This window comes from Fusarium phalaenopsidis (assembly GCF_050370095.1).
Source record: "Fusarium phalaenopsidis strain FUZ10S chromosome Unknown contig_32296, whole genome shotgun sequence".
In the NCBI taxonomy this organism is placed as follows: Eukaryota; Fungi; Ascomycota; class Sordariomycetes; order Hypocreales; family Nectriaceae; genus Fusarium; species Fusarium phalaenopsidis.
Window position 1 is genome coordinate 417,259 of NW_028145408.1, and position 24,113 is coordinate 441,371.

Here is a 24,113-nt window from a genome sequence, read left to right on the forward strand (position 1 = left end):
TTATGCTGTCTTGATTCAACGTCCCAAGTTGCAGCACGAATCAAGACTTAAATGGTCAAGGCCCCGAGTGGGCTGGGGCCTTGTGATCGCTTAAAGGCGACACTCCCCGACGCTCTCAGGCCACGCCAAGGATCGGCATCTCACTTGACCTGGGGAAATTCAAATCTTGCCATGAGGAATTTAGCCGTCGTAATTTACCAGCCCAAACATAGTTGATCGATCGATTCAAACTTGTCCATCGAAGCTACATTCCCCGGATCAGCTGTCAAAGCTCATCATGACCCCCTGCAGGAACGCCCTTCGTGCGGAGAGCTCTGGGGCCTCGTCTTCCCATGAGCTGAGGAGGTACATGATCTTCTGCACCGCCTCGTGCCAACCCCTGGGCATCGTTGCGCCTAGCACCCGCCCCCCGAGGAGGATACCGGCAGAGCGGACGCAGGCCCTGATCATCAGCCACGTCCCGTGATGACGATGCAATAGTCCGACTTCATTCACTTGCACTCGAATAATGTGATATTCCAATCCTTTGTCCGCGTACTCTTTACCAGGCAAGTCTAGCAGCAGCCCTCTCTCAAGAGCGTTGAAGTGAGCCATGACAAACGCCCAGTAAATGGCTTCGAAGAAGTTGACGAGATGTCCGCGAAGGACAAACGTGCACACATTGTCTTCTGTTAGTGGTCTGGAAAGGCAGAGCTCTGGTGGTAGGCTACCAGCCCACTGATGAGCCTGTGTCTCATAGTCCGGCACCCTTGCGGCCAGATCCCTGAGGAAGTCCAGGTTAGAAGCAGAAGAACGATGCAGCTCAAGTATTTCGTTGGCGATTCGACTGTAAAGCCGTCGCAGAGAAATCTCAGCCAGGTAGAATAGCCATGACGCTCGCTGTCTGTCCGAGTCTGTCGTCTTGTTCGAGTCAAGCGGATGAGGTGGCGTAGGAAAAAAGGGAGGATACAAATTGCTCGAAGAGTGGTGAGACTTGTTAAAATCCGGCAACATCAGCTCCGACCTCAATTCGTGCTCTGACTTCCACGAAGACCAATAAATCGCCTCTTGCTGCGTCTCATCAGCCTCCGGCTGCACAATGTCCAGCCCCGAGCTGACTCCCCTATGCGCCCTCTGCAGGAACGGCAACGTCTGACAAGCAGCCAGAGCCTGCGAGAAGAACCTCCACGCTTCAAAAGGCTGAAAGTTGCACATCAGAAACACCCCAGACAGAAAGAAGCACTGCGCTCCGATTATGTCCGATTGCGTCATGAGCGTCCCGATCCTCTTCTGCGCTGCGTGGAACAGCTTCTGGGCCTCGAGATAGTTTGCTGTATCCGGCTTAGACCCAAGGCTCGGTCCCAGGGGAGTGGCAACCTTTCCAAGCGCGCAGATGAGCAGCGCTAGGCACGAGTTTGCCGACCAGTCTATGCCTTCCATGATGGTGTTCGTGACGAGCTGCCGAGTTGCCGTCTCCTCGAGTATGGGGTTTTTGCAGTGCACGTGAGTGAAGAAGTTGTCTAGAAGCATTTTCACGCTCTGCGTGTCCATGTCGACAATTCCACTCAGTGGGCTGCATCCAGGGGAGTACGAGTCCCGTGGCTGGGCAGGGGAAGCTTGGAGGCTCTCCTGAGGCGAGTGCTGAGCGAGGACGGACCAAATAAGCAGACTCTCCATCTTTTCCGGAAGAATGCTCCTCAGAGGGATATCATTGAGATCACCAATAGGTCTGGCAGGTGAACTCGAAGACGATTGCATCTCTTCATTCTGACAAAACGTTTGTTGAGGAGCATTGACAGCTTCATTTCCTAGCCCCTGCTCGGCACGCGGCTCTTTGATCAGCCTCTCTAGCTCATCTAATCGTTCGAGGATCTTGAGACTCGCAGGGTCAAAAGCCGAGAGGTCGACAGGTGACTGTATGCACGTCGCGCCGACGCTGAGGCAGTATGAGCACGATGGCTTTCGATTATCGCATTTCGTCTTTCTAGCTCGGCAGACCTGACAGGCGGCGTTCGCCCTCTTGCGCGGGTAAAAGGCAGTTCCGCGAGCTGCCGGCCGCTTCCCAGGGGGACGGTCTCTGTCTACCGAGGTCTCGTCCATCTGTTCAACTTGTTTCGGTGGAGTCATGGTGTTATGGGGTGGTATGAAGGGTTAGCGAGTCACGGTCAGAGTCTGTCGGGGAGTCTCGCCCCTTATAAGAACCGCTGGAGACTGCCGGCACAGGTAAACGGCTCACCCGCTCAGCTGGAAAACCTTGTCGGGGAGTGTCGCCCTTAACGGCCAGACTGGGTTAAGCGGATCCCCCACATTCCAGGATCCACCCGGCAGCTCCAATAGCTTCTCTCCCCACAAACCCCAGACCGGCCTAGACGAAGCTTGGATGTCGTCTTGTGACTTTGAAGAGCTAATCCTGTCAGGCCATGAACTGTCGTCTTTAGCCGGGTCTTGTGGTTTTCGACATGGCGTTGCGAGACGACAACCGCCGGTGACCAGCGACTATTGTTATGTCACGGTTGCAACTATATAATCCTCGAGCATCATCCCAAGTCGAAAAACTCTGACCAAGAGACTCACCGGTCTTTCACATTACCAATTGAACCATCACATCATCCTTCATCTTTACAGCTTCTCAGATCATGGCAGCTGAAGACATCTCCCCAGAAGGCAAGCCCTCGTTTGCCTTGGAGCCGAAAGCCTCGGGTGCCGAGTTTGTGGACCCCAAGGCCGACGTTGTCAATGCTGATCGTCAGGCTGAGCACGACTTGACTCTTCGACAAGTCCTCCGTCACCATCCAGCACTCATTGGATGGTCCTTTTTCTATGCCGTTGCTGCCATCGGCTGGTTAGTTGCATTCTGATCGATCGTGACTAGATTACTAACATTGAACAGGGGCTTTGATGCTCAGATCAACGGTGCCGCCATCTCTGTTGAATCCTTCCGTCGTGACTTTGGGTAAGACACATTCACTCCATTTTTACTACAGTAACAACTAACAATATCTAGATACGTCCAGGATGGAGTAGCAATTCTCCCCGCCGACTGGCAATCAGCCTTCAACCTCATCACCAGCGTCGGCGGCTTCTTCAGCGGATTCCTCTGCTCCTATCTCTGCGACCGCATCGGCCGCAAGTGGTCCCTGGCCATCGGCCTTGTTTTTGCTACTGGCGGCATCTTTGGAGAGGTCTTTGCCACCTCCAACGTGTCCTTCCTCATCTCCAAGCTCATCCTCGGTTGTGGACTCGGCTTCTACCTCACCATCGCCCCTCTCGCAACCTCCGAAATCGCACCCGTGGTTCTCCGAGGTATCGCGACAGCCGGTGTGAACCTGGGCATTGCCGTCGGTCAGCTCGTTTCCAACGCCGTCATCAAGGCACTCGGTGAGAGGTCTGATAGCTGGGCATGGCGTGGACCCTTCTGCACACAGTTCTTCTTCGTCCTCATCCTTGGCGTTGGCCTGCCATTCGCCCCCGAGACACCGTGGTATCTGGCTCGAAGGGGCAAGCTTGACGAGGCAAAGAAGTCTCTGATCCAGCTGTACGGATCCAACATTGACGTCGAAGCCAAGCTTGCCGCTATCCAGACCACCATTGCCGAGGAGGACGCTGCCCGAGCTGAGGAAGCATCGTGGTCTCAGTGCTTCAGAGGTACTGATCTCATCCGATCCATGATCAGTATCGGCGTGTTTGTATGCCAGCATCTTGTGGGCATTGTCTTTGTCCTTGGCTACTCGACCTACTTCTTCCAGCTGGCCGGTCTCGCCGAATCCAGCAGCTTCGACCTGGGTGTCGTGGTTACAGCCTGTGGTGTCGCCGGCAACATCTGCAGTTGGTTCGTCGTCAACTCGTTTGGTCGTCGCAGCATCTTTGTCATTGGCATGGGCTCGCTCACGGCACTCCTATTCCTCATTGGAATCATGGATGTGGTTCCTACCTCCGCTGCCAAGTGGGTGCAGGCCGCATGCACTGTCATTTACGCCTTTGTCTACTTTGCCACAGTCGGAGCCATGGCGTTCGCAGTTCTAGGAGAAACCTGCTCTCTAGCTCTCAAGGCCAAGGCGATGGCCCTGGCCACAGCCACCCAGTCCGTCATGGGTATTGCCATGAACGTTTCTATCCCCTACATGGTCAACCCGGACCAGGGCAACCTGAAGGGCAAGGTCGGCTTCATCTTTGGTGGTCTCGGTCTGCTGGGTATGATCTGGAGCTGGATCTTTGTTCCTGAGCTCAAGGGAAGGCGATACGATGAAATTGACAGGCTGTTTGAGCTCAAGGTCAGCCCGAGGAAGATGGGTACTTATAAGCTGGAGTAGGTAGTGGTGGCTTGACAGTTGACTGAGAGTTGGCCAAGATATAATTGGGTGGCAGTCGAGTTGATTAAATTTTCGGCGATAAAACCAGGGAGTTGCGATAAGATAGCGATCGCAATTTCACATTATTCAGTTCTTTACAAGTTTGATGGCCAATCTGGTGATTCCTCCAGAGTGAAGGGATGTGGTCTTATGCAACAAGGGGTTAATGCGACGGAATTGTACGGTCGCAACTATTGTCCATTTAACTAACTGCCTCTAATACTCAATCTTGCATTGCGGTAAAGAGATCTACAGGTCTCATCTCATAATGAAGCATGCAAAAAGCAAGATCGCCAGTTGTCGATTATGGCAAAAAAGGAACATCCTGAGATGGTTGGCTTTGGACGAACGGGGAATCGAACCCCGGACCTCTCGCAGATCGTCTTCGGAACCAGTTGGTTCAGAGATGCGAAGCGAGCATTATACCCCTAAACCATTCGCCCGATTGCTTGTGAATGGCGCATCGTTATTAAGTATGACAAACGCTACTCAAACTGGGGCCGATGGGTCAGCGCCCACTTGGCGGCTTCGCCCTGGTCAAATTGGACTGTACTTGACTGAGATGATGTCTATGTTGTAGTGGGAGGCATTCCAAATGGATAGATGTTCTTATTGCGCTTGTATTGTCAATTTCGCAGGGTGGTATCTAGATAGGCAAAGAGTGAAGACAGCCACCACAAAACAGAACAAAGGCCAACAGAAATGCCCCAATCGCAAATCCACCCTGAATGTCCCCCATTATCACGGTGTAAACCACGGCGGCGACGAGAGATAGAGTAAACCCAATACATCCACAGAGAAACACAGCAAATGTGTCGAGGGATTCCACGAAATTGATCCCCCAGCCAGTAGAGCTTCCCTTCCTAGGGCAGGCGCTGAGTCGTTTCCTCATCTTTTTCGGTATTCTGTTAAAGAGCACAGGGAGCACCTCGGCGTGGTCTGGATTCTCGAATAAATGCGACAGGAGGTTCGGTCCGATGGGTGGATCCAAGTCTACCTGTTCAAAGTCGTATTCCGCCCTGTCTTGTCGTTCAGGCAGCGAAGGGCATTGTTGGATGTTGACAAGCTCGCTGAGAAAGAACTCAAACTGTGAGGGTTAGTTAGATGGAGTGCATGGTCATTAGAGATTGAGCCTACCTACCTTGACAAACTCAATCGAGGCAACTCGTCGGAACCACCGCCACCTGTAGCCCTTTCTACATTTTGAGTATGTCCTCCGCAGCGCCTTGAACAGATCACGGTCCGAGTGAATCATGCACACGTCGGGCTGATGCGCTTTCGTGGCCCTTTGCATGAAAGGTGCACAGATTAATAGAAACCTATGCTGCGGGTCTAAAGAAGACGGCTCTTTGTTAGACGTAATGCGGCATGCTTCGCCCGGCATTGAGCGCTTGTCCGTATCTTGCTGGTGCTTCGGGAGGTTTCTTGACCCCTGCCTGGGAAGGGGAATTGACAGGACGCTCTTCATCTTAGAGACAAAGTGGCTTGCGTTTCCAGTCGACGATGAGTCCGCTGGAGCTATGCTCCTTGCCATTTCCAACGTCTTCGCCTTGTAGTTCTGCAGTAGTGTCTCGAGCTCTTCTAGAGCGCCTTCTCGCTTCTCGAGGTAGTCATCATGGCCAGTCTGGCCACATCGCTGCTTCTAGTTAGTATCTAAAGTCTAAGATTGAGGCGGATTCACTTACGCAAGACCACGAAAGACGACTCAGTGTGGGACGTGCTGGAGAGCCCCAAATTCGCGAGACCAGCACCTCAAAACATTGCCTCGGGGAATAAAGCCGAAGAGCAGGCTTCTCTAGAACCGAACTCTTTGCAACGTGCAGTTTCATTGCCAGAGTGAATTGCTCAAATGCCGCCCCCTGAAAGATAAACTCGTGCACGCGCTCGTACACGATATTCCTCTCTTCATCACTCCTCTCTCGTTCCTCATCCACAATCTCCTCGTCTTCGGGAAGCCTAACAGGGGTGCATGCGTCAGGTTGATCGAACGGATCAAGCTCAGCGGCATGACAAATGACGATTCTTTGGGCAATGTTCAATCGTGCTGTTCGGACAAGTTTTGCAGCGTTCTGGTGCAGACGGGTCTCGGCTGCTTTCTTCAAATCGACTGAAAAGCGTTTAAGGAGCCTGGAGATTTCCCTCTCGGCGAGGTCCCTTCGAGAAGATATTCTGACCACCTGTGGCCAGAGATAACGTAAATTGAAGTCGTTGAGGATGTCACGAAATAAGGCTTCTATGGCCTCTTGATATGTCTCAACCGGGATGGTAAGGCTTGTTGATGGAGCCGAATTACTGCTCAGGATTGACTCGTTATCCGAGAAGTTGTCTTGACCTTCATTGTCCGAGTCCTTGGGATCGATAGCCGACAAAATCTCTAGTGATTCATCATCCGGCTGCTGCGCTGGAGGGGTACTTGCTTGACTCTTTTCATTGATGGCGCCACTTGCGCCCCAGGCACCTCTGGAGAAGCCGCTGTGGGCTGAGCAGGCGTAGCCAACGAAAATAGTACGATGCTCGATGCTGTGTCCTGGACGTCCGTAAGAAGCACAGCGATCGATGGCATGCTGATAGTAGAGGCAACGGCACGCCGAGTATAGCTCAATGAGTTGCCAACACATTTTGGGCGAAATGCGTTATGTCGACAAAGGAGGGCTTGTGTATTGGGAGACTGAAAATCTGTCACGCTTATTCAATCACAATCAGGCTCGGCTGAATCTGCCCAACAGGTAGGCTGTGTAGCAATTAGTTAACCGCTCCAATTAAAAGTCTCTTTTCAATAAGGCACCCTAGAGGGCATTTTAGGCAAGGCAACTGGCTACAAACGACCCAGGAGCGAGAGATACTCGACGTTCTTTATCTGGGAGACTCCCTTACATTTCATAATGTGCCTGGGGCTTCGCACCTCTTTGCGCTGGTATATTTCGGCGAACAAGCTCTTCAGCATTGGCAAGCCTAGAAAACACGGATAGCTTGCAGAAATATATAAACCAGTTCCGTAAAAGAATAAAGAACTCCACTCCTTTCATTTAATTGCCTTGGCTGCTTAACTTCAACCCAAGATCAACGCATTGAAAACTCTGTCCACAAGATACCAACCTACCCTGTATCACACTTTTGATTACTCAGCATATCCTCGGCAACAAAGGTGAGCCCGCGACTCCGCGTTCAGGCGCGTCGCGTCAACCCGGCGTCTTGGCAGTTGGTTCATGCCCTACCATGCCCGCCTGCATGGGGTCACCTGCAGCCATGGCGACACGAACTCCCCTGCAAAAAGACGAGATACGACTCCTTCGCTTGAGTTCCAAGGTAAGAGAATATTTATCGAGAAGCGAATGCGGTGTTGACGGAACCAGTCAGAATCAGCCTCTCAGCCCGTCATCACCTTTGAGCAAGTCTCTCTGTCAGATCCAGAGTTCCCCAGTTTTGTCGCCCTCTCGTATGTATGGGGCGATCTGGAAGATACCCTACCCCTACACGTTTCGGGAGAAGTCATCCCAGCCACCAGAAATCTCCATGTAATTCTACAGTGTCTCTCCTCGGCAAACTTTGACCAATTCCTCTGGATCGATGCCCTGTGCATAAACCAGAATGACTTGCTTGAACGTGCTGCCCAGGTAGCTTTGATGGGCTGTATTTATTCCCGCGCGTCATATGTCCTGGCGTTTCTATCTCCCTTGTCAGAGCCTTTCAACCTTGGATTGGATTTCCTTCAAGAGGCGGCTCGTGATTCAGAGCTTCACTATGAGCCATCACTGTCACCGCACATCTCCGTCAACGGCCTCACCGCTAGCTCCGAATCTCTCCGAGATTCCCTCATTTCCTTTTTCGCCGCCCCATGGTGGACCCGGGTGTGGACCGTCCAAGAATATGCCCTGGCAGCCAAGGTCATTTTCCAGTGTGGAAACCGACAGATGGAAGGAAGTGTACTCCTGACAGCCTTTAGAAACTTGGCAACACATGAGAGGAAATGTTGCTGGGCTGCACGTCGAGCTGCCGACGGCAATGCTCGTGGCTTCCTGGATTATCCCAGTGAAGCGAATAACGGGCTGACCTTGTTTAAAGCCACTCTTCGGATAAACAACCTCAACTCCATCGTCAATTCCGAAGCGTTTGGTGTTCAGGATTTGCTGGATGCCACCAGTCTCTTCCGGACGAGGCAATGCTCAGATCCGCGTGATCGAGTATTTGGATTGGAAGGGGGAACAACCAATATCGGCCCCCCCCACCCAGAAAAAAAAAGAAGAGAAAAAAAGACTTTTTTTTAAAAAAGAGGGGGAAGGAAAAAAACGCCAAAAAGACCGCCCCCCCCGCACACAGGGGGGGGGGCGCGCCCCAACAAAGGGGGGGAGGGGCTTACGTAACACACCCCCCATTTCAACGCGCTGATAAAGCCGTTGAAATGTTCCCAATTTGGAATGTGAATAGCCTCACAGGCTGCAAACAAAGGAAATTCCCAAAAACAGTAAATGACAAAGAGAGAGCTCGAAGAGCTATTGTGACCGTAAACACGCACCAAATCACCTCTTTGGGCGCTCTGTGAAGTGATAAAAAGGCCCTGCCGAGATTCACGGTTTCTGACTTCAACACTTCACATCAACAACAACCTCTTCTTCTTCTCATCTTCTCTCCAACAACAACAGCAGTATGGTGTGTATGCTCTGTTCCGCCGTCATCGATCATTCCTTCGTCGTTGCACTGCTCACATAGCTTTTGTAGGCTCTCTCTAAGTCCGCCGCCGCGAAGAAGCGCCCCTCGGGTGGTGCCCAAGCCCGCCGCTCTAAGCGCGTAAGTGTGAGCAGTATTTGTTTTGTCGTCTTCGCTAACTTGCATTGAATAGAATGCCAAGAATGCCGCCGCGAAAAAGAATGTTGTCGCCTCCTCCGCTGCCGCCAGTGGCCCTGCTGTGCGCTACACAGCACGAAACCCTCCCCCCGGGCTGGAAGCCCGAAGCCCTTGACCCTCCCTGCGAGAATTGCATCCGTGGGGTGATCAGTGGAAAACGTGGTTCTGTGAGCTGTTTCTCCGTGTACGGCTTGTCCAACCGGTGCCATAGCTGCTTTTGATGGCGGCCATGCATGTGATCCTTGGTACGTTTTATCTCCCTTCTTACTTTTCCGAGCATGATAAAGCTGATATTGTGCTTAGCCGCGCTGCCCTCGCCCCCCCTCGCCAAGCGGTATGTCATCGCCGCGCAGTACTGCGAGGATAACATCCCCCTGGAGGATGAGGAGGATCCCAACGATCCTTATGTTTGGTCTGAGGACGACCTTCGCGAGCATAAGGTAAGTCAGCATTAGAAGGCTTGTTCTATGCTCAGTTTTGACTAAGTGAGCAGTTCGAAAAACGTCTGAAGCCCGCGATGCGCATGGTCCTCGATCTCCTTGACGAGGACGAGGATATCCACAACTTTTTCGAGCCGTCTGCCTACGCAACCCCCGCTCAGGGAGCCGTTGCCGGTGGTTCTGGTGCTGCTGGTGATGGGCTTGGCGCTGTGGTTTCGCAGATGATCTCCCAGCAGGTGCAACAGGCTATGCAAGGCAACTCTCAGCCCTAAGCGCTATAAAGCAGTGGATTCATAGTTGATGTGCGGTGTTTGTTGTTTTATGCGCAACCAAGGTAGTCAGCTGGTTTTGACTTAGTGAATTGATAACGTTGAACGGTGCCCAACTACTTTTGTGCTTTGTGCGAATTGAACATGTTAAGCTGTGCTCGGAATCGCTCAAACTTCTGCCTTGGAAGGGCCTTTGTAAGCCCATCTGCTGGCATTCGAGCCGTTGGAAGGTATGTGACTGTGAACGACTTCTTCTCAACTTCTTGCCTTAGCCACATGTGATGTATATCTACATGGCGCAGGCGAGTAGCTAATCGTGTGCTCTCACCAATCACTAGACGAATCGTCTGCTGATTATCACATCGTATGTCCCATGGAATCTCAGGGTCGAACTGAAGCTCGTGAAAAAGGCGCTTGAGACTCATGGTTTCCTTCGCGGTTTGTTCCAAAGCAAGCAGCTCAGCTTCGGTGGTGGACGTAGTGACTGTTGCTTGCCTGCTCGCCTTCCACGTTATCAGCCCACCGAAAAGACTGACAAGGTGGCCTTGTGATGACCTTCTCGTGTCAGGGTCATCAGCAAAGGAAGCGTCGCTTGCAATCACCATAATCCCTATTTCACTGCTCTGTCCATAGCGAATAGAGCAGTGCCGAGTAATATACAGGTAGCGGATAGCTTGGTCTGCAGCTTTCTGATGTTCATCACTCGGGTTGGTGAGAAACCTTGATAACGTTGACGCAGCAAATGCCGCATCAGGCCTCACCATGATTGCTGTGTAGAGCACAGAACCGACCTTTTCTTGATAGATTCTGATCTCCTGAGGTGTAGCTTGGTCTGTTCTCTTCTTGAACTCTGTCACAGGGATTGGTATAGCAGGAAAGGTATTCTGAGCAGTTGCCCCGAATTTCGCTGCTATCTTTTCAATATAGGAATCATGGGAAATGTCAATCGTGTGCTTGGTGCGGTCACGAGCGATCCTTATGCCGAGAAACCATTCTGCCTCTCCCTTTTCTGATAGTTCGTAGGTTGCCTTGATCCCTTGAATGATCTCGTGAGCAGAGGAAGCATTGTTCCTGTGATAGAAGACGAGGATGTCATCTACAAAGAACACGAGGTATGTATCCCTAGCCGGCGTATAGAATAAGCACGGCTCCTCCTTGCTCGATTCCATACCAAGATGCCTCAAGGTCTTAGAGAAGGTGTCAAACCATAGCTTTGGCGAGTCCCTCAGGCCGTACAGTGCTCGGTCGAGCTCTATACACATCCCGTTCTGCTTGAAACCCTGGGGTAGCTCACAGGTTACGGGGTCTTCATCTTTTCCTCTGACGGCGTTGACGAAGGCGTTCTTGATGTCTAGCTGCTCGATCTCCAGGTCGAACCGAGCAGCCAAAGCTATCATGAGTCGGAAAGAGCGCGCAGCAAGGGTCGCGGCGTACGTGTTATCGGCTGTAGCGCCTTCTTGAAAGTTGCCGCAGACACATAGGCGTGCCTTGCACCTTTCAAGGTATCCTGCCTTATCAAACTTGTAGGTGAACACCCACTTGACCGGCAGCACCTTTGACTTTGCTTCTGAGCGTTGAATCTCTCTCCATGTGCGCTTAGCACGCAGTGTATCCACCTCCAGGTTCGCTGCCTTGATAAACAAGCTACGGACTGGTTCTGCGAGGTTTTGGACTTGAGTCCATGTCTTAGGCTCTGGCGGGAGCTCATCCCGGTGCGGTGCAACTACCTGCTTACCCTTCTGCTTTAGCGAAGTGTAAGAGGGCTTGAGTGCTGACTTCGCTGGGGACTCTCCTTTGAGAGCTGCCAAGAAGACTCCGTATGTCGTTTGTATGCTCCGATGATCATACCATTCCTCATCCTCTTCGTGGTGATCAGTCAAGAGTAGGCTGTGGAACGGGTTTCTCGACGGAGTATGGGTTTGCGGGTCAGACCTTGTTTCCAGGCCTTGAGCTCGTCTACTGCTTTGTCTCGCACTTCTGCGCGTAGGTTCGGCTGTCTGGCGAGCTCTTCCGCGTTGGCGCCTACCTCCGCGTGCTTGTGAGGGCGTAGGTTGGCGCAACTGTTGTTGCTATTGAGTGTCAGCATCCTCAGCAGGCTCAGCTGTTGCCTCTGTCGGTGTCTGATCATTCAATATGTCTTGTTGTGCTCGGTGAGCATCTGTTGGTTCGTCCGTGGCTGTTTCCGGTGTGTTCACACTCGTGTCGCCAGGGATCGGTGTGCCTAGTCGTACAGAGATAACCTCTTGTAGCTCTGCCGTTGGTGTGCTCGGTTGAGCATCGCTCTGACTTTGCTGGAGCTGGGCCGAGGGCTCCGGCGTCTGTCTCGGCGTTTGAAGTCCTATCGGCGCTTGAACTGGTGCATGCTCGGGTTCGGGCTGCTTTTCCGCGCTCATAGAGGCAGGTTCACTGCTCTGTAGCGGGTCTAGCGCTGTCACCCCCGAGTTCAAAGCCGGTGACGTGATTTCTTGAGGGGTCAGTTGTGCGATTTCGTCCTCATCGCTGTCGTCTTCGTTGAAAACGACGATCCACTCATTCAACTCTTGGTTTGTCTGCTCGATCGCGCTCTCCTCCATGGGTTTGTAGAAGACGTGTTCGTTGAAGCGGACATTCCGTGTGAGTATGACCTTCTCAAGTCGAGGAACCCATATCCGATACAAGTTGCGCGCTTTGTAGCCCACTAAGTACCCTATGTGTCCTCTGGGGCTCGTCTTAAAGCCTCTCCTGTGCTTATTTGCCTCCCTGTCCTTGTCCAGGGGGTACGCACGGCAACCATAAGCGTAGATACCACTCCAATCAGGGAAAGATCTGCTGTATGCTCTCTTATTGGCAAAGGAGCATTAGTCCGGAACCACTGGTCAAGCACCTCTTGTGGTGATGACCAATCGTGCTTCTGGCTCGGACTCATGTTGAGCAGATAGACGGCAGCTTGTGTGCTCTCAGGCCACAGCTCATGCGGTAAGCCTGCGCTGTTGAGCATCACATTGGATTTGCCAGTCACTATTTTCCCTGCTATCTCAATTCCGCCGTTCGACTCGTGAGTGTTGGTAGGAGGGGTCTCTATGACTATTCCTTCCTCACGGGATGAGCGTTGGAAGTCGGTATTCTCTGATTGGTGTATCACAGCACGCTCGTTGTCGCACTTGAACACGCAGATATACAGGCCGAATTGTCGTCTCACCCAGCGGTCAAGGTAAAATAGAGCATTGGTTATAGCCGGGCCCTCCTTGGTTTGGAGAGGTATAGCTTTCAACCAGCCGCTGTATTCGTCCTTGATCACTAGAAGCCACCTCGCTCCATTATAACCTCGCTCGTAGTCTTGAAGATCCCATAGTACTCGCCAAAAGGGCCTCGGTGAGCGGTGCTCCGAGGGTCTCCTGCTCACCACTTGCTGCGCGTAGGTTAGCGCACAGCTCTCACACTCAAGCCTAGTAACGCCCTTGATTCGAACGTTCCTAGCTTTATGTATAAGTTGCTCGGTGGTAGCCTTCCCTAGGTGCCCTGTACGAAGGTGCCATAGGTTCTCGGAGTCTAGCCTAGGGCGAGGGGGTTCTCTCGATGGTCTAAAGCGCCTGAAGCGCCGTGCACTGCTCACAACGGTGAAGATAGCTTCGTTGTTGCTTGGAAGAGCATTCTCATGCACCGGATCAGGTTCAGAAGAGCAAGAGGAAGGAGGCTTATATTGAAAGAAGGTAAGGTTGTACCGGCGCTGCAACTGGGCCATTACCACGCTCTGCTCAGGTGGTCCCCATCGCAGTGAGCAGTCAAAACCAGAGTACCAAATCCCAGTCCGTTCGTGAAGAAGGGCTTCGGAGATAATATTGGTGTGGAAGCCCTCTACCACCACGACATTCGTAAGCGTCAGGGAGCGGTCCCGTTCTCCGGTCGGCCCGTTCAGCACTCGGTGCAGCACGCGAGTGCCCTTTCCAATGATCCTAAACTTCGAGGTACCCGCTTCGACATATCCCTCTGAAGGCACAAAGGATCCCGGCTCCAGACGGTCTGGGCTGTTCACCAGATGGGTTGCTCCACAGTTATCTAGGAGGGTGCTCTCAGCAAGCGGATGAAGAGGCGTTCCACGCGCTGTATACATCACGACTGAGTGTTCCGCTTCGTAGAGGATCTCAGGGATAATGATTGTAGAGATGTGTGGATGATCTGGGTAGTTGACAAGGCCTCCTTTGCTAGGAGCAGCAGTGAACCAGCCTTTCTTAGCTAGTTTTTCTTTCAGCCAAGCCCAATGGGGCTTATCCAACTCGGCCTTGATGGCGAGGATACCATCTTCCGTAAGGTTGGTCATGTGAGAGGTGTGGCCGGTGACTGCCTTTTCCAAATAGGCACACTGCTCAGGCTTCCATGGGTGCTTTGGGCGCTTACAAGGGCAGTTCTTACTCGTGCTCTTGCCAGCGGCGTTCTTCCCTTGCTGCATTGATCCCGTGGCCATCGGCAACGTAGCATATACGCCACTGAGCACCGAAGGGTTGTTTTGGGTGATCACTGCGCTTAGGATGCCGGCGAGTTCGAGGAGGGTCTGCTTTTTATCTGGCTCCTCGATGAGCTGCCACTGCTTCCATCTTGCCCACTCAGGAGCTAGCTTCACCTCAACAGCCTGTAGGAAGCGCTGTTTGCCTGAAACACCGATTATCTCGGGTATGTCGTGTGCGCGGGCGATCGCGTAAGCTTGGTTCCAGTCCCTGATCCAGGCGTGCGGGTCTTGACGGGCCTTGCCGGCCTCCTTCAGGACCTGCTCGTACCTTTTGATAGCTTCCTGGTGGGTTGTCAGGCTGCTCGGTGCGAGCTGCGCCTGCAGGGCTCTGATCAGTTGGCGCACAGAATAGCCGTCGGGGTTCGAGGTCACAAGCTCCTTCGTCACCGAGCTCAGGATGGCTGGGTTCACTGATTTGGTAATAAAAGACATCAGCGTGCTGTGCTTGGTGCTGATTTCCTTGTGACCTTTGCGGAGTTCTGAGTAGCTTGCGATTTCCAACTGATAGTCCCTGGCGATTTCATCTGACGTTGGGGTAGCTCGGGCAGCCGGAGCCTGAGCAGCTGCGAGCCCTCCCGCTGCTCTGCGCGAAGCATTGGTCAGTTCCCGCTCGTGGTGTTCTTTCAACCTCCTATTGGAGTAGACCTCATAGGGTTCTAGCTTCGGCACGGGGTTGAGATCACCAGCGGCGTCGGGCTTCGCGGGGTCGATTTGCTCCCATAGATGGTATGCTCGGGCTTCAACCTCTAGTGACATAATCCATAGGGACCAGTCTCGTTGAGTGTCTAGCCTCACGGCTGTTGACGGGTTTGAAGCAGCCACGAGCGTCATGATTGCTAGGTCGAGCAGTGGAAAAGGGGTTGCGTGTATATGCGCGATTTGTATGCTTAAGGCGGTCGGTTGGATCGAGGACGACGATAATAGCGTTTGTCGAGAGTAATGATGATTTCAATGAGAAAGTAAGCAGTGGAAGTTACTAGGAACGCTCCTACCCGGGCTCATAACTGTGACTAACAGCTATTGCTGCACCGACCGAGCATACGAAAGAGGAGTAATAAAGAGCCTTGATTTCTATAAAGGGGAAGCGGCACAAAGCCGTTTATAAGCATGACCGCGCGGACCACAGGCAGGTCTGTGCGCGACCAATCAGCGGGAGGGGCTTACGTAACACTAGGGTTGCATCTCAAAGACGATAACCTCCAGAGGATGTTGCCGACAGATTACACCATTTCAACGGCGCTTCTCTACCGTAACCTAGCTATGGCTGCGATTGAGAACTCTCAAACGTTGGATGTGCTGAGCCATGTCTTGCATAGGCCATCCATTCACAAGCGAACCCCGGGATTACCAAGCTGGGTTCCAGACTGGGACGCTCTCATGGATGACGACTATCACCTGATGTACACAGAGAGAAGCGACAAGTTACGTCATTTCTCAGCTTCAAAGGACCTAAAGCCCAAATGGATTCTCCATGATTCGGGGCTGGCCACAACTCACGGCTTCCAGTTTGCCAAGATCGCAGCTACAGCCCCAGGCTACCCCGACCCTGACTCGACAACGGGAGGGAAGCAATTGTTGGAGAAATGGCGTCAACTTTCCGGCCTACCTCAAGAGCTAATAGCCGCCCCCAACGGAGACTCTGACGAGTCCAAGCGAGAATGGGCTTTCCAGCGATCGCTCTGTGGCAACGTCACTCTTTCACAATGGGCGGACCATTCGTGTAACCACACAGCAGCATACAACACATGGCACTCATGGTTTACTCACCCAGAGCCAGCTTCACTACCAGAAGACGCGAGATCAACTGCTCGCGAGTTTGACTTTCTGGTCCAGATTGCTTCTCTGGGCAGGTGCTTCTTCGTGACAGAAGATGGGGATATGGCATTTGGGCCAGAGTTGGCACAAGCTGGTGATGTTGTTGTAATCATCCCTGGAGGAAGAGTGCCGTATGTATTACGAAAGGTTGATTCTTCGGATGGTCTAGAGGATCAAGCACCGGTGTATGAGTTTGTTGGTGATGCATTTGTTGATTGTACAATGGTTGGCGAGAAAGTTGAGGGTTCCCCGACGTTTCAAGACATGGTGATTATTTAAGCATCATTTATTTCAGCTCGCTTACTCTTCTCCTTGCGTGATTGTGATGAAACCTCTCGATGCCTTAGTACAATACTGGATAAACACATCACCATAATGCTCGCCCCCATGCATCCAATCAAAGACACTACCCCTGAAACGCCTTTCCCGTGCTCACGTTCAGTTTCGTCCATACCGATCCCGTAGCCATGTACCAAGCAAACTGCGTCGGCCAGTAAACGTGCATCATCCAAAGCCAAGGCGATGGATCCCACGCCTCAAATGTGCCATCCTTCCAGTAAAGAAGATGATGAGCAAAAGTGTGTATCGATCTGTGGAAATCCGAAAGTGCCATCGTGCCACGAAATAGAGTCAAGTAGAGGGGACATATGACCAACTCTACCAGATCTTGGCTGGCCCAGTAGTAACGCTGAGGATTGGTTGGTGAGAGTGGAGGAGTAGATAGGGGCTTTTGCGTCTGAGATTCTGATAGAACGGAAAGATACTCGTCGACAATCTCAGGAGTCTCGTTAAAGAGGAGAGTTGCAGTGTGAACTCTCGGGTTGCACTCAATGGGGCATATCGTCACCTCCTTTTCCGCTTCAGACTGTATTGCCTCCTCATCCTCTTTCTCAGTCAAAAAGTCAAAACTCAGATGCCCAGTAAAGTCATCTCCACCTGCTTCCGCTTGCCTGATTGTAAACTCCAGCATGGCCTTGCTCAGTGGAGAGTCGGCAGGTAGGGCATCGTAGTGCATGAGTACGTCGGCAGAGCGGCATGCAACAAAGGCACAGACTCGACCGCGAATGACCAGAGCATGAGTACAGAACTCGGGACCGAAGATGAATTCCTGAATGATGAAGGAGCATTTGGCTGACTTGAAGGGAATAGAGTCAATCCGCGCGAGTGTTGTCCCTTCAGAGGCTAAAGGTAGCAAAGGCATGGAGAACCGGGCAACGTCATCAACACCCACAGGCTTGACAAGGTATCGTTTTGCACCAGACTTGTACTCCAGACCTCCGTGCCGCCTGAGGAATTCAACAACCTCTTCCTGTCCACCAACAATCTCAGTTGTAGGAACAGTCAGTCCAAGGGTTCTCGTGTACTCGATAAATGTGTCCTTCTCATGGAGCCTTTTCACATGCTCGACGCCAAACTGGATGACCTTGACGCTGGTACGGGTTTCGAGAATCTCTTTGGCTGCTGCATCTTGGATGGCGGCGTTGACATCTGAGACGGAGATCCAAAGGTCCACTCCTTCTTCCTGGACGATATCTACCAATTTCTCCAAGTAAGGATCATTGAGGTTGACATTGGAAGAGCCGGAAGGTTTCGGAAGGCGATAATATTTGCCGACTGCACAGGAAACTCGCCCAGGAGAAAGCGAAGAACAGTCAGCTCCAATTACGCGATGTCCACGACGATAGAACAGGCGAGCTAGCCCAAGGCCCTTGGCCATGTTGACGCCCGTCACAAGAACGGTGACTCTGTTTTGAGCATCGCGACGTCTCTCGGGAGTACCGGAAGTGAACCGATTCCATAGGTAGGCTGTGAGCGCAACCACGCTGGTAGTGGGAAGCAGGGCGAGGCTCAGCAACAGGAGCGAAAGGTTCTTAAAGAAGTGATATAGGCGAGATCCCTCCCTAGATCTTTTCGGCCCGAGATCTTCCGGCGTCATCGGGAGTTGACGTCGGACAATGTGAAAGGACAAAGAATAACAACAAGGCTGTTACAACGAATTCAACAGGCTCAGTGATTGCTTAAAGTAAAGCTCACAAGAAGCTTTACAAAAGCTGCCGAGTGTAGCCAGAAAGCCAAGAGCCAAGAGTTAAGAGCCTGGTCGAAATATCTAAGACGTCATGACTTTGCGTTCACAGAAACGCCGTCTGGTGGAGCGGCCCGGAGCAACGCATTCCGGCGAATAACCATGGTATTTCTGAGAGAAGAGCCCTAGGCTGGAAGGGGGAAAGCCGGAGTGTGGAATGGGAGTTGTGTGCTCGACTATCCGAAAGCGGCGAACCGAGGGTTACAGAGACGGGACGGGATACAAGACGTGTACGGAGTCAATATTGCATATTCCCGCGATTGAATACGACATGTAACTTTAGCTCTATTCTCTATAGAAATACAGTATTGGATACATCTTTCAGTGTACGTACCCAGGCTGACTCGACCGTTGAGGCTTAATCTTACTCTACACCCAACGAGTCTGGACTAGTCGAGAATCATGGCTTCATAGACACACCGCAACCCCTGAAAACGGCCATTCACACTGAAGCGATCCCCAAGGAATGGGTCCCCTCACGTTGTATCACTAAGAAAATGTTTCATCTATTCTGTTGCATTTTCGTACAAAGTAACACACGGGCAGGCTGACCGCATCTTTCTCTATGACGTGATAGACTGTTGCTTAAGGGAGTTGCATATTTTTGTCATAGTCAGCTGTCAGCTGTCAGCACTGCAGAGATGCAGTTGGCTAAAACGATACACGGTGGCATTGGCAGATGTTACAACGTTCGGGTCGTTGCTGCGGTAAAAGACCCTGGGATAGTGGCAGATCAGCCGTGGAAGATTCCACGGCAGCCTTCTCCCCGGCCCTCCATCTTGAGCATATTCCTGTGAAACACTACTTTCTCACATGCCCAAAGGAACAAATCCTTGCGGGAATATCCATCTTTCGCATGCGGCAGAAATGGGCAAAACTTTGATGACGCGCACATGCAAGATGGTAGTGTAATCGAATCTGCCTTTGAGTTTAGATCGATCCAGGCACGCGCCCTATCTCCAGATGTCTGAGATACCCGTCTTTAGGTGTGGGGACCCTTTGTCTAATAACGTGTTCCCTCAATGACGGGTATCCGAGTCCCCGGCGAACGCATTCTTGGCGATATCTCCCGCAAAAGTATATGACACCTAGACGGAGAGATTTACAAGACACTGCACGGAAGAGGTTAGAGAGAGACCTATGCCGTGCTTCTGCAAGGGTCACCTTTCAGCCATTCATTGGGCGGGTTGCCGGACACATCTCCGGCGACTTGATGACACGAATATTCTCGAGTTCGCGTGGTACGACTGGTTTGGCTAGAACGCTAGGCCGATCACATCATTGTGTGCTCAAAACACTGGATGATCTATGGCCAATGGTATGAGTAGAATGCTGTTGATGTTTTTGTACCTCTAAAGTAGTGCAATCTCAGCCTTAGCTTGTGTACACTCTACAAATCTCGGTGAAGACATACTCCATCGTCGGCAGTTGAATCGACTAAACATACCTCAACAACCGATCCACTCACAAACAACTCCCCATAAATCTTTCCTGTCGTGTCTCGCTGTGGCTTGAACGACATAAAAGCCGCTCTCCCATACACACATGTATCCCGTACCCTATCCATCTCACCCTCAATCTTCTACCCCTCAAAGCATCCTACACTACAACCCCCATAGCCCACCATGTCTGATATGAAGGCCACTGTCGAGCCCACCACCAAGGGCTTCTCAGTCTGCGGCTACGAAAAGATTGAATACGACTTCGAGTTCCTCGATGGCATCTTCAACGTTGCCAACGTGCAGCTGGCCCAGTGCTACAAACCCTGGGGACGCTGCCTCGCCGTCATGGATTTAAACATTTTCAACCTGTACGGCGATGAGATGCAGAAGTACTTTGATCATCATGGCATCACTCTCAAGATTCACAAGACCATGATTGGCGAGAAGGCCAAGAGCATGGAGACTTTGCTTTCTATTGTTGACTCTATGACTGAGTTTGGCATCTACCGAAAGGAGCCAGTCCTTGTCGTTGGTGGTGGCCTTGTCACTGATGTGGCTGGGTATGCTATGCCTATGCTTTCCCCTATGTCAATCTCATTCTAACTCTTTAGGTTTGCCTGTGCTGCCTATCGTCGCAACACCAACTACATCCGCATCCCAACCACAGTCATCGGCCTCATCGACGCATCAGTCTCTATCAAAGTCGCCGTCAACTATGGCCGATACAAGAACCGCCTAGGAGCCTATCACGCCCCCTCCCACACATTCCTTGACTTTACCTTCCTCCGCACTCTCCCCAAGGCACAGATCCGCAACGGATTTGCCGAGCTCATCAAAATCTCCACATGTGCTCATCGCGAGACGTATGAGTTGCTTGATGGGTACTGTGAGGAGTTGATTGACACGGCGTTTGGTCGTTCTGATGGTGCTTCGGAGGAGATCAAGACTGTTGCTGACAAGATCTGTCGGGCTGGCATTTATGAGATGTTGAAGCTGGAGACGCCAAACCTTCACGAAATTATGCTTGACCGCGTGATTGCCTACGGACACACGTAAGTGCTACCTCAAACATACTGAATGTTTACTAACATGGCAATAGTTGGTCTCCTCTACATGAGCTTGTGCCAGAGACACCTCTTCGACACGGTCATGCCATCTCTATAGACATGGCCTACTCAGCCACACTCGCTCACTCGCGAGGACTTCTTTCAACTGAGGAGCATAAGCGCTTGCTAAACCTCTTTTCTCGAGCAGGTCTCTCCATGGACCACCCCCAGTTCGACGGTCCTCTATTGGAGAATGCCACAGCTGCCATTCTCAAGACACGAGACGGCAAGCTTCGAGCTGCCGTTCCTGTCAGCCCCATGGGCGATTGTGTCTTCCTCAACGATGTCAGTCATGAGGAGATGTGCAACGCACTTGAGACGCACAAGAAGCTCATGAAGAGCTTCCCTCGCCAGGGTGAAGGTCTTGAAGCCTACGTGGATGCCAGTGACACCGGCTACACGGTCCAAGGCACACCGGTAGAGAACGGTGCCGCCAAGGGCCTTCCCATGAACAGTGTTGAAAACAGTTACCTTCATGCATCTGGTCCAGAAGGTGTGGATGGTCTCCAGAGCAGTAGTGACGAGGAGACGACCAACTATACCCTCAACGGTCGATCCAATGGATACAAGGACGGAGTTGGCAAGCTCAGCAGTGGATTGAAGGACAAGGTGAATGGTCTGGAGAATCACATTTTCAACACTGTTGCTGTTGACAGTCTGCGCGGATCTTGAGGAGGGATGACCGGCTTTTATACGTGTTGGCTGGCTCGAGTCGAGGGCGTTTTCTTATCTACTCGCATAAGGCCTAGGAAATTCATTGGCTGATTATAATCATGCATCAAAAAATAGCACTACTATTTTCTTGCCATCTTCTGTTTCATGATAATGGTCTAGACCCTGCCTTGGCCCCAGCCTTGTCCGGCGCTAACGACTGCCTATCGAAAGGTCGAATGCTGGCGAGACCGTTTTCTCCGTCCCATTAACGTCTGGAACGGCTCCATTTTGGGCACCGGTCTTCAAATATGCACACCCCTGTTGTGAGGTAGGTAAGGCAGGTCTGGGGAGGTATGCTTGGGTCATGTGCCAAGAGAGAACTGGAGGGTGCCCAGGAACATGTGGGAGGTGATTGATCGTCATTCTGTCCCGCCCATGGAGAACTAGGAGAGAATGTCTCAGCTATCTTTTCAGCTGCACAGTATCCGCGGTGTCAGACCCAATCACATCTTTTTTAATCAACATGAGCTAGCCACAAATAAGAAGCGCATTCCATTTTGTTATTGCCAAGTCAAATAAGGGCGGCGAGAGGTGCAGATCTTGAGGTGCGCAAGCCACTGGAGGCATCCCCATAACGCCCACTCGATAGTGTGGAAATTGACGCCCGCTTGGCTTGGGCCCTTGCTAGGTACTGGTCGGTCGGCGTACCTGCACGGATGTTTAAGACGCTGGATACATCAATTACCGCCATTGAGGTTGTGAGGAGGTAAGGTACTCGCTCCGAGCCGTCTCCCTTGCCAAGTGGCAAAGTGACGGGCCTTTGAGCACATTTGAGGCCCTAGTTACGCATCTGAAATAGAGGCAGAGTCACTGGCAGGAGGGCCAAGCTTTCCGAGCCTCAACGTGTAGCGCCACGCGAGCACAGATCCATTCCTGCACTCTTGACACGGAGAAAGGCTCAAGCAGCACTTCTTGAGCATGTAAAGATGGCATTTCAGAATGATCTTGATCTTCACAAACGGTAGGGTATCTCCCGCCATGTTTATCAATTCGTGTCTGACCGCAAGCCACACTACCCATTCAGCTACACTATTCCCTACCCTCTAGCTTCATTAGGACATACATCGCTTGATCGCCTCCAGAATAAGCAATAAAACCCCGCTTCTCTCTGCACGTCTCAGCCTCTCTCCGTTAGTCTACCCTCGGGCCGTCGGGCTTGCCTCGTTTCTGTACGAATAACCGTCGATAGTTGTCTTTGATATTCACATACCTGGGGAAAGTGATGAACTAGAGCACTTGTCAGGCAGCCACTTCATCTCGGCGCGGTGCGGGCGGCACGGGACGGAATGATACTCGCCTCCTGCTTGACCATTTTGGGCATGGTGAACGCAGGACTTTGAGATGGTCCATGGCTATGCCGCGTAGTTCACGTAGCAAGGGAGCAACAAAATGATGGACTTGGCGGGCTGAGGCTTGCTTATAAAAAGCGATAGGCCGAGCCGTTAAGTTTACTTGATGACCTCTTTCTCCTTGTCCACCCTCTAGCTACTATTTCGACCTTCTCTAGTTCTACTCTATACTTTCAAGGGCCTCCAAAATGCTCCATTCTCTCCTATCCCTGTCCCTCCTGGGCCTATCCGTCGCCTCAGTCCTGCCCCAAGATCCTATTATTTCCAAGTACCCGTACTGCGATTGCACCGGTACCTCCATCAAGACCAATGTCTCTGTCTTTTATGATTACATCTGCGGTGATAAGCGACTTGGACCTAGTGTCCTTCCAAGGAAGCTACCTCTCGGCACCTTCGTTGCCAGCTATGACCGCTTCGGAGGTCTGAGCCCTGATGATTTCCTCAAGGCGTGGTGGGATGAGAAGAAGGGATGGAAGTACCCCGACCACCATGGATTCCAACTTGATGCCGACAACAAGCCCATGAATGCCAGCATGATCCTGGAACCTGATATGCTTGTGGACCGGTTCGGCTACACTACTGGTAAGCACATCTGTCAACATGCACGACTAAAAGTAAAGTCTAACCCCTGTAGGGCGTTACATTTCTCCTGCCAGCGCTCCATTCGCGCAGCGAGCTCTCAACCCCCAGAACCTTGACACCCCCAAGAACTCCCCTGAATTCCCAAACAACTACCACGTCTACAGAGTCCTCAAGAAAATTACCGTCATTGCCGGGCCCATTGCTCCTTGGTTTGGCCAGCCGGGGCTTGGAACACAGTTTTTCCTTGGCGAGGATGTCACTGTGGAGCATTACCTTAAGGATGGCTCTTTGAAGGAAATTGACCCTAAAGAACTTGTCAGGGATGGTCCTGGCTGTGGATTCGAGCGCGAGGAGCTGTAAAGTGGCAGTCTAGTGCACCAGGGAGTCATTGGAAAACAGAATCTACACGAGACTCTTCTTCACCTCTCCTCCCGATTGCCATGTATGCAGAGTGAATGCTGTGATCACGAGATATGAGAAACTTCCGAGTCTCGCAAATCTTCATTATCTAATAGCCAGGCCACGCGGGGTTGAATGGGTCTTATGTCTTGATCCGATAAGGAGAATGACCCAGTATCGTTTTCCGCGGAAAGGGAAACTCCAGCATCGCCGCGGGAAACTCCACAACCTCGGATCATGGATTGCATATCTCGCATCATA

General features: G+C 51.9%; 8 protein-coding genes and 1 non-coding gene across 9 annotated transcripts; 4 read left to right on the forward strand and 5 right to left on the reverse strand.

The window, feature by feature from the left end:
* Window positions 1–258: 258 nt before the first annotated feature.
* LRP88_05715 (Zn(II)2Cys6 transcription factor) lies at window positions 259–2,079 on the reverse strand (the record flags this gene model as incomplete). Its single annotated transcript, XM_083242264.1, has 2 exons — window positions 259–1,739; window positions 1,806–2,079. 2 exons carry the CDS (start codon window positions 2,077–2,079, stop codon window positions 259–261), a joined length of 1,755 nt encoding a protein of 584 aa, XP_083101200.1.
* A 536-nt stretch (window positions 2,080–2,615) lies between these two features.
* Window positions 2,616–4,289, forward strand: LRP88_05716 (uncharacterized protein; the record flags this gene model as incomplete). The annotated part of the gene is made up of 3 exons (XM_083242265.1): window positions 2,616–2,821; window positions 2,870–2,932; window positions 2,984–4,289. The coding sequence occupies 3 exons, from the start codon at window positions 2,616–2,618 to the stop codon at window positions 4,287–4,289; spliced, it is 1,575 nt and encodes a 524-aa protein (XP_083101201.1).
* Window positions 4,290–4,669: 380 nt separating this feature from the next.
* On the reverse strand, window positions 4,670–4,771 carry LRP88_05717. The gene has a single exon. It is a non-coding gene; the product is annotated as a tRNA-Ala (tRNA).
* A 639-nt stretch (window positions 4,772–5,410) lies between these two features.
* On the reverse strand, window positions 5,411–6,946 carry LRP88_05718 (uncharacterized protein; the record flags this gene model as incomplete). Its single annotated transcript, XM_083242266.1, has 3 exons — window positions 5,411–5,415; window positions 5,466–5,964; window positions 6,014–6,946. The coding sequence occupies 3 exons, from the start codon at window positions 6,944–6,946 to the stop codon at window positions 5,411–5,413; spliced, it is 1,437 nt and encodes a 478-aa protein (XP_083101202.1).
* A 2,453-nt stretch (window positions 6,947–9,399) lies between these two features.
* LRP88_05719 (uncharacterized protein) lies at window positions 9,400–9,882 on the forward strand (the record flags this gene model as incomplete). The annotated part of the gene is made up of 3 exons (XM_083242267.1): window positions 9,400–9,415; window positions 9,474–9,610; window positions 9,664–9,882. 3 exons carry the CDS (start codon window positions 9,400–9,402, stop codon window positions 9,880–9,882), a joined length of 372 nt encoding a protein of 123 aa, XP_083101203.1.
* Window positions 9,883–9,995: 113 nt separating this feature from the next.
* Window positions 9,996–15,193, reverse strand: LRP88_05720 (Ty1/Copia family ribonuclease HI; the record flags this gene model as incomplete). Its single annotated transcript, XM_083242268.1, has 4 exons — window positions 9,996–11,738; window positions 12,111–12,556; window positions 12,640–13,267; window positions 13,472–15,193. The coding sequence occupies 4 exons, from the start codon at window positions 15,191–15,193 to the stop codon at window positions 9,996–9,998; spliced, it is 4,539 nt and encodes a 1,512-aa protein (XP_083101204.1).
* A 1,390-nt stretch (window positions 15,194–16,583) lies between these two features.
* LRP88_05721 (uncharacterized protein) lies at window positions 16,584–18,113 on the reverse strand (the record flags this gene model as incomplete). The annotated part of the gene is made up of 1 exon (XM_083242269.1): window positions 16,584–18,113. The coding sequence occupies one exon, from the start codon at window positions 18,111–18,113 to the stop codon at window positions 16,584–16,586; it is 1,530 nt and encodes a 509-aa protein (XP_083101205.1).
* Window positions 18,114–19,885: 1,772 nt separating this feature from the next.
* LRP88_05722 (sedoheptulose 7-phosphate cyclase) lies at window positions 19,886–21,480 on the forward strand (the record flags this gene model as incomplete). The annotated part of the gene is made up of 3 exons (XM_083242270.1): window positions 19,886–20,262; window positions 20,314–20,754; window positions 20,802–21,480. The coding sequence occupies 3 exons, from the start codon at window positions 19,886–19,888 to the stop codon at window positions 21,478–21,480; spliced, it is 1,497 nt and encodes a 498-aa protein (XP_083101206.1).
* A 1,579-nt stretch (window positions 21,481–23,059) lies between these two features.
* LRP88_05723 (TNT domain-containing protein) lies at window positions 23,060–23,813 on the forward strand (the record flags this gene model as incomplete). The annotated part of the gene is made up of 2 exons (XM_083242271.1): window positions 23,060–23,453; window positions 23,506–23,813. 2 exons carry the CDS (start codon window positions 23,060–23,062, stop codon window positions 23,811–23,813), a joined length of 702 nt encoding a protein of 233 aa, XP_083101207.1.
* Window positions 23,814–24,113: the final 300 nt, after the last annotated feature.